The following is an 8,945-nucleotide window of genomic DNA, read 5'->3' on the forward strand; positions in this document are numbered from 1 at the left end:
CTATTTCCTGTAATCAATGGTTCCACATATGGATAGGGTGGTGCTGATTGAATGTGAACACTTAACTTGGAAAGTAGGAATCTGAGATCAATTAAACACCACACATTGCCTTTGTCACTCTTAGCATCCTTCCTTTTTTCTTCTCACATGGCTCTTTGCATTATAATCACATAGTCTATTAGATGCTAGTGTTTGTTGCAAGGGTGCATCCAGGAAGGTCATGAGATGCACAAGTCTTCAGTAGTAGGTGACCACTACTATTGCTGTTTCCAACTCCATTCCTCCCAAGGACTCCCTGCCATGTCTGGTATCCTGATTTATTCTAACATTAAAGTCACTCAGAATTATAGACTGGTCCTCATTTAGTACATTAATGATAAGAGTCTCCAGGTCTTCATAAAAATTTTCTTTGACCACCACAGTTCATCATGGTGGGGGGAATAGGTACTGATGATGGTGGCATGGTGTTTTCCTGCAAGTGGCAATCTCATTGTCATGGGTCCATCATTCCCAACTTTTGATAGGCATTCAAGTGTGTTGACTTGATTTGTTTTGATTGCAAAACCTACCCCAGCTTCATGGTATTGAAGTTCACTGCAACCATTCCAGAAAAACACATATCCAGATCCAACTTAAGTAAACTGGCTTTGACTTACCAGTCTTCTTTCACTCAGGGCTGCTATTTGGATGTGATACCTGCTGAGCTCTCTTGCAATAACAGCTGTTTGTCTTTCCGGTCTATTGGATCTCATGTTATCTCTGAGTATGCACACATTCTATGAACCCATGGTGAGTAGGATCTTCTTTGCAGAAGCTTTGTACATTTTTTTCTGTTTTGACCATAGGGTGGGATCTCCATCTGTCAGGTTTGGGTAAGCAGACAATTTTTAGGACATCTTTTCTAGTCCCTTCCTCACACCAGGAGGTGAGCAGTGTGATCCTGAAGAGGGCTGTTCAGACATCCAGGAGGCTACCAAATCCCCCTACTGCTTTCAATGAGGAACTAACCCTATGTGACTACAGCACCTGCTTCTCATCACTTGCCTGTCATCACAAGTACCATAGGAATGGAAAAGTCCCTTGGTGATAGCTTTTCATTGAATTTGGATTTTGATGAATTGGGCTGAAGTGAGGCAGGGTAGCAGGAAGGCTTCAGCCTCACTCTCTCTTTCAAAGTCGTCATGATGCAATGGGAAGACAAAGGGAAGACAACGGCTGATGGCTCTAGATGTGGTGGATGACTTCGATGTTTTTGATGTCTAACCAAGCTCTGAGTGATTCACAAAGCCTGCTTCAGCTGACTTCATGGTCATTTGAAAAAAGTGTTCGACCAGTGGAAGAATTCACATGCTTGGGGTAGTCATCCCTGCCAATTCGCCAATGAGATTGAGATTCTCTTGGGTATCCTCAACCTGACTTAGCCCACCTGCCAAAATTGTTTACCAGAATGTGGCCACCATGGATACTACAGGTTCTTGGAACCACAGGTGAGAATTAGGTGGCAGTCATAAAAAGTGCTCAGCAGACCTCATACCAGAGGTTGAACCATACCTTGAACACACCCTATGCCCCACCAGCCTGGCACTAGTGAATAAATCAATTGGGTTGAATTTCCTGTTCTCAAGGTCCTGACATGCTGGGAGAGGAGCACCAATGCAGCAATTCACAAGCCTTTATTTAACAGATACTGTGTGTGTCTTGCAAATGTTTATCTGGCACTTATTCCTTATGTGTAATAAACTTGTAATTATTTGCAGCCCTTTATTTATCATTTACTGCATGCAGGTCCCTGAGACAAGTTTAGACAAGATCTTGTGCCTGCCCTCAGGAAACTCGCAGTCTAGAAGGGTGATATGACCCAGAGCTATCATCACAAGGGGAATCAGACTGCCTTAATACCTTCTATCAGAGAAGAGGCAATGCCAGAGACATGACCAAAGCCTGTGTCTTGGGATCAGGAAATATAGTCTAACTCAGATCCAAAAGAAGCAAATACACCTCCTATGCAGCTCACTTGTGGGTATGATTATTTCTTCAGTGTGCAGTGATGCCATTGGGGTGGATAAACTGTCCATTCATTTAAACATGAGCCAGAATCCTTGGGATCTGGGTCATTAGGTCATGTCTCTGCCAGTGGACACAAACTAATTCAGTCGGGGTGGGAGAAGGGCAAAGAAGGTTATTGCTCATGGTGCCTATGGGACCCAGGTGAAACTGGTAGAGGATGGAGGAAAGGCTTCTATGCCTATGATTCCCAAGTCTACATTTCCTTCTCCTGTGTCTCTGCTGACCTCTAATCTCACTTAGTCAACTGCCATTCACACATGTTGAGCTGGATATTCAGGAAACATATTAAATTCAAAATGTTCAAAATAGAACCCATTGTGTCTTCCCCTAAACCTTTCCCAACTCTTTTAATGTCCCCATATTAAAGGGAACCTCAGATTCCCATCTAGGAGTCATACGCGACTCCTCATTCTCTCTCAGCCTCCCACCCTTAATCAATATGCTATCAAGGAATGTCCATTTAAACTATGCAATTGTACCTCTGCAATATCTCTGTTTGATTGGTGATCTTAATACCTGAATACACTGCAGAGCACCAGCCTGTCATGCTTGCACTACCACAACAGCCTCTGGTGGGTCTCCCTGTATCCAGCCTCTTCCCACTTCCAACCCATCATTCAGCATCTAACAGGATTGTCCTAGAGTACAGATCTGGCCATGTCTCCTTGCCCACACATGCACTCAATGAATCTCAGTGCTTACTGGCTTGGTTTTGGCTGCTGTTGTTGTTTGTTTGGGGGTTTGGGATAAGCCAGTTGGGGTTAAGGGATTTGCCCAGGGTCACTCAGCTAAGTTAGTGACAAGGTCTGCGGCAGGATTTGAATGAAGGTCTTTCTGACGTCAGGGCTGGTGTGCTACCAACTACACCACCTAGAGACCCTAGTGGTTCCTGTTACCAAAGCAACTCAACCCCAGAGTTCACAATCTACCATCTGGAACTGGTGAGATAGGGAAGTAAGTTGTAAGAAGATTGAAAAGACAACAGGGAGGAGAGTCAAACTAATAAGAGCTGGGTGGTCCAGTGGATAAGAGCCCTGGGGTCTTGCCCTGCTCTGCTCCTCAACACTCCCTCTGTCAGCATCTACCTCTGAGAAGAGTGAGGGGGCCACAAAGGGAGGACAAGGCAGGCCAGGAAAAAGGGGAGAACGAATTCTTCTAGTACAGTAGGAGAGGAGAAGAGAAAAAGGAACAGAGTGGCAAGGATAAGGAGATAGGAAGGAGGCTTGGATGCATCAAGAGAAAGTCCAGAGCAGGTTCCCAGAAGGGAAATGTTCCTCCATCTCACCAGGATTGTTAGACAGCTTGTGACCTCTGGAGTTGTGGGTGTGACTGACAATTGTAGTCAAATCCTGTGGTTTGGACCACAAATCCAGAGGCAGCCTTAATTTCTTTTTCTCTTTTCTTCATGAGACTTTGGCCAGACCAAGCCAGGCAGCTGAGGGGTCGCCATGTTCCCCACAGTCACCTCTCTGCTGTGCCTTGGTAAGTGTCAGGGCCCTTGGCTGAGCTGGAGGGGAAGAAAGAGTCTGAGAAAATCTTTGGGAAGAGACCACAGGGGACATATGGGAACACTAAGACTGGGAGAAGTTGCCTAGATGGAGCAGAGCCATGGGACCTTCCCTTGTTTTGTACTTTAATCCAGAATGAATTATTTGGGAGGGAATTGGGGCACAGAGACATAATTATAGAGTGATGGAGATGGGGCCAGGATCCCCTGAAATCAGAATCTCTCCTTCAGGGCTGTGTCTGAGCCAGAAGATGTCAACACCAGATGGTGAGTGCTACCCCCAATGTGGTTCTGTCTACCTTCCAGTTCGGTACAGAGAGCCTCCAAGGCAGTCAATTATGGAGAGGGGGTGAGGGAAGAAGCCTTTGTGGGGGCCTTTTTTTTTGGACTGGAGGGGGAGACTCTCATTGGGAGAGGAACAGTGGAGGGAGGGCAGGGCTGAAAGAAATCTAGGCTCTTATGCCCCTACAGGAACTCTCCCCAGACCCTCCATGACAGTTCTGCCCAGCTCTGTGGTCCTCCCAGGAACAAAGGTAAACTTCTGGTGCCAGGGACCATGGGGAAACAAGAGTGTTCAGATTTATAAAGAAGAAAAACTCATAATCCAGAGGAATGAATCCAAACAGGATGCTGTGATCCACCATGAAATTAAATCTTTTGAAGATGCAGGCAACTACAGCTGCCGCTACAGGCAAGGACCCGACTGGTCAGAGTTCAGTGCTCCTGTGCTGGTGGTGGTGACAGGTAAGGAGGAGCCCAGGAAGACCTGGCTCTGGTGGGCAGAGGCTGATCCTGACTAATCAGTCCCAGGGCCCTCTTTGAGATGGCATTTCCCCCTCAGAGCCGCACAGACCCTGGCTTCCTCAAAAGCCCCTCCCCCCCATGTCCTTGACCTTTTTATCTGACATGGAGAGGAAGTTGTGTCTCATGACTGAGATCCAAAGCTCTCCCTGAGATGTGGCTTTATCCCCTCCTATCCCCATAGATGCAGGGCTGCCCCTATCTTGGTCTCTGGACTCTCTCATCCTGCAAGGGAAGCAGAGTTTTTCTTGTCCCCATTCTCACGGAGTCCTGGACACTCTTATCATTTTCTAAATCCTTTGCAGAAAATAGGATAAAAATGAGGCATCCAAGATCATCCCTGTCCACCAGGACCTCACATATTGCTGTAGGAGGAGACAACACATGGAGGGCATTGGGGCTCAGCAATGGACATTTGGTTTGAAAATTACAAAGATGAGAAGGGAGTTGACAAACATATTCCATCCAGGAGAAATGCCAGTATTGATTTTATTGTGGATTCATAACTCAGGTTAGAACAGGATAGTGCATCTGTGCCATCAGGGCAACCAGTGAGAAGAAATCTAGAACCTGACTGGACCCAGCTTCACTATGCCAGGCCAGCAGAGGTGAAATAGGGCCCCAGAACAATACCAGAGCGAAGTGGAACTGTCTCTAGTCTAATTGTATTGGGTGACTGTCAGAAGACTTTTAGGGCAGAAATAAAGTATAGGTCTAGCCAAGAATCAGGGATAACTCTGAGATTGTGAGACTGGGTGATGGGAAAGTGTTGGTGCCCTCTAAAATGAGGGATAGATGAGTTTAGGGGAGATGCAAGTGGCAACCTGGGAGAGAGCAACTGTAGCCATGGGAACTGAGCCGGGAGTAGGAGGTGAGTCTGTGAAGTGTTTAAGACTGTAGACCGCAGTTCTGGGTATATGGCTATGAAAAAGAAGAGAGATGGAGACGACTGTGGGCATGACCCGTTGGAGGACACTTAAGAGGAACAGACTCTAGGACCCCATTGAGAAGCTAGAATTTGCAAGGCGCCCAGAAACAAGAGTAGGGGAGAAGGTAGGCAAAGACCCAGAAGGGGGTGCAGTATAGTACTAGGGTGGATGGCCTGTATCTTGTCAGGAACAGGCCCTACTCAAACCATGTGCTTTTAACCCCCAGCTATGACCATGAAGCTTACGTTCAGAAAGAACTTAATACGTGTTTGTTGAGTGTAGTCTATAGGCAGAAAGATGGGAAAAGACATGTCTTTACCAAGGGGTGCCCCCACCCACCACTCCTTCTACCCCCTACAGAGGCAGACAAGACATAGAGCCTTGGAGTCATTTATTTTTAATGATGTGGCCTGAATAAGGGTCCAGAAAAGATCAGTGAGGAATGATCAGAGATACAGAAGGAGAAGCAGGTGAGAGTGGTGGTCCAAAACCTTAGAGGAATCAACAGGATTAAATCCAATTGAGGAATCGACGTGGATAAGGAATAGGCTGTTAGCTTTGTAATTAATAGAACATTGGTAGCTTTAGAGAGAGAGTCATTTTAGTGGAATGATGAGCTGAAGGCCACATTGAGGAGACTTCAGGAGAGTGAGAGGAGAGGAAGTTGAGAAATTCGCTATAGAGTTGACCCAAGAAAGGAAGGAGAGCTATCAGATGGTAGCTATGGGAGATGGTTAGATCAAGTGAGGGTTTTTTCAGAACTGGGGTGATATGGCCATATTTTTAGACCTCAGGAAACCTGCCAGCAGACAGGAAGAGATTAGAGATTATTGAGTGAGTGATGGACTATCTCTTCATGTGAGATAGGGTCTTTACTTTTATTTTTCCCACTTTTGACCTTCCTTCTCCTGATTTCTCCTGTTTTTCTTCATATTATTAAAGTGTGAATTTTAACTAATTTTTAAAAATTCTGAACTTAATTATCACCAAAAATGAGAAAATTTCCAGACACAAAATAGTGAAAGAAATGAACTACATAATTCTAATATATATACAGCTTGGGTGTTTTTTAATGAGTCTACATAAATTCAATATTTAATGAGCATATTTTTATTTTTGTGTTTGCCAAACACTATTTTTAGTTCTGTGGACACGAATGAAACATCCCAGTCATCAAAGTGCTTCTAATTCATTAGGGAAAGACAAGAAACAATTCACAAAAAAATAAATTGAAAAATGCATCAATGAATATAAAATAACTTGAAGAGGAGAGAAGAAGCCCTGGGGACTGCTATTATATTGGGGGGGGGAGCTTGAGCTGGATTTTCAAGGCAGTTAGAGCCACTATGAGTCAAACATGGAGTGGCCTTTGAACAGAGACAAGAGAAATGCTGCGGGTGAAGAGTGACGAGAAAATTTTTGTTGGGTCTATAGAATGGAAGAAGGTAAATGGAAGAAATGGTGGGCTGGGAGGGGGCCTCCCAGCTGAGTATCCAGGCTCTCAGTTCTTCTCAGATCTATTTTCTCATTATGATCCTTTGCTCTCCCAGGATCCTTCTCTAAACCAAAGTTTGAAGTACAACCAGGCTCCATGGTAGCTGTAGGGGCAACAGTGATCCTTGTGTGCCAGTTGGTATCAGCACGTCACATTAAAGATTTGACATTCTTTCTACTGAAGGATGGGGTGCCAGCGCCCTTACAGCAGCAGAGCTTGGTGGGGATGAGGGTCATCTTCACTCTCCCATCTGTGAAGGCTGAGGATGCTGGGAACTACAGCTGTATTTACTCGCAGATTACTAAGATGAAAGCATCTTTTCCCAGTGCTGTCTTAAGTTTGGAGGTGACAGGTGAGAAGAGACACATCTATCACATCTATTTCCCTTTCCCCCACATTTGGGGGACCATAGATAATCCTGACAATGATAATAATTGACATTTCTAGAGTGCTTACCAGGCTTACACATAATGTCTCTTTTTATTCTCACAACAACCCTGGGTAGGTTGTGGGATGGTGCTCTTCTTATGCCCATTTTGTAATTTGGAAAGACTTGCCCATGATTCCACAACTAGTAAGTGACTGAGGCTGGATTTGAATTCAGATCTTCCTAACACTACATCCTGAGCCCCCTAGCTGCCTACAGGTTGGAGATGAGGGTGTATGGATTTAACCTCAGAAACCCCCGCCATTCTCTGTGACCCCCAAATCTCTATCATTGGTTTTCAGGTCAAGAGACTACACCTCCTCAGAGAGAAGGTAAGAACGAGAGGCAGACATTCCAGAAACAGGAGGCCTTGTCTCCTCATCTCCCTGGGTTCTAGAGCAGCCCTCATTCTAGGCTGTTGGAGGATGATGATGGTGGTTGGGAGGGATACATGGGGGAGTAGTTTCTGTTTGGAGATTTTTGCTTATCGGGGCATCTCCCTTGGGTGGTAGGTGATATTATTATCACCATTTTAAAGTCGGAAAAGCCACGGCAAATAGAAGTTAGGTGACTTGCCCAAGATCATACAGATTCAGTTCTTTCTGACACCAATCCCACAGTCTATATACTGAGCCCCCTTGCTGCCCTAGTGGATGAAAATCTCCAAACAGAAACTGGATCAACACTAATTGAGACAGAAATAGAAGGAAAATTTTTTCAAGAACTGCTCAGAATATAGAACTATGTTTGCCACACAGATTGTGGGACAGTCTCAGATTGAGGATCGTAGCTAATCACCATGCTGGAGGCTTGGGTTGACATTTGGGTGATACTTGGAAACTCCCCCATCCTTTCCGGTCTCTTTCCTTGTCCTTAGTCTCAGACTACACAATGAACAATATCATCAGCCTCACCCTGGCAGGGCTGGTCCTCCTTGTCCTGGGAGTCCTGCTGGCAGAGGCCTGGAACAGCCAAAGAGGGTCCTGAGAAGCAGCACTGGGGAAGCTCTGCCAGAAGACAGGGGCCAGCCAGGAAGGAAAGCAGTGTCCAAATCAAATGACCCCAGGTGATCCGGCCTCTAGGGAATGAGTCTACCAACTTGGCAGTAGAAAAGACATCCACACCAACTCCCTTTTTGTTCCAGATGCCCCACCACCTCTGCTGACTTCTGGTACCCTAACAATGTGTGTTTTCTAGTTCTCCTTAGACCATTACATTGGCTGCCCATGTTTCCACCTGTATCTGAAGTTTTTACAGCATCTACTAGCAAATAGAGAGAAACTATCCCCCCACATGACTGTGTTCTGGAGAATTACAGGAAGCTTCAGGTTCTATTTTCTTCACTGTTTGACATGGTATAGAACACAGTTCCAACTATGGTAGGTCATCTAACTTAGAGACATCCAGATGGTAAAATGGGTAGAACACTGAACCTGGAGTCAGGAAAATATGAGTTCAAATCCTGATTCAGAGATTTATTATCTGTGACCCTGTATGATCTCCGCCTCAGTTTTCTCAGTTGTAAAATGGGAATAAAAACAGCACCTACCTCTCTCAGTGAGGATCCCATGAGATGCTATTTGGAACCAACATATAGCATATCATCAACACTAAATAATACTTATTTCCTTCCTCCTCTCATCTGGATCTTGTCTCAAGGCACTGCCAGGAGTTAGGTGGGCTTCCTCCTGGGAGCCACATCTCTTAGAATGCTCACTT

At 45.3% G+C, this 8,945-nt stretch overlaps 1 protein-coding gene across 2 annotated transcripts; it reads left to right on the plus strand.

Moving 5' to 3' along the window:
* Positions 1-3,095: 3,095 nt before the first annotated feature.
* Positions 3,096-8,724, plus strand: LOC141510028 (T-cell-interacting, activating receptor on myeloid cells protein 1-like). Of its 2 annotated transcripts, XM_074219997.1 has the most exons (7): positions 3,096-3,549; positions 3,806-3,841; positions 4,046-4,107; positions 4,201-4,318; positions 6,855-7,151; positions 7,529-7,558; positions 8,104-8,724. In XM_074219997.1, the coding sequence occupies exons 1-7, from the start codon at positions 3,516-3,518 to the stop codon at positions 8,211-8,213; spliced, it is 687 nt and encodes a 228-aa protein (XP_074076098.1). In that variant the 5' UTR covers positions 3,096-3,515; the 3' UTR covers positions 8,214-8,724. The 2 variants fall into 2 exon arrangements, with proteins under 2 accessions (XP_074076098.1, XP_074076097.1); XM_074219996.1 differs by having other exon boundaries at positions 4,046-4,318.
* The last annotated feature ends 221 nt before the right edge of the window (positions 8,725-8,945 follow it).

Source organism: Macrotis lagotis, chromosome 1 (assembly GCF_037893015.1).
Source record: "Macrotis lagotis isolate mMagLag1 chromosome 1, bilby.v1.9.chrom.fasta, whole genome shotgun sequence".
Classification (NCBI taxonomy): Eukaryota; Metazoa; Chordata; class Mammalia; order Peramelemorphia; family Peramelidae; genus Macrotis; species Macrotis lagotis.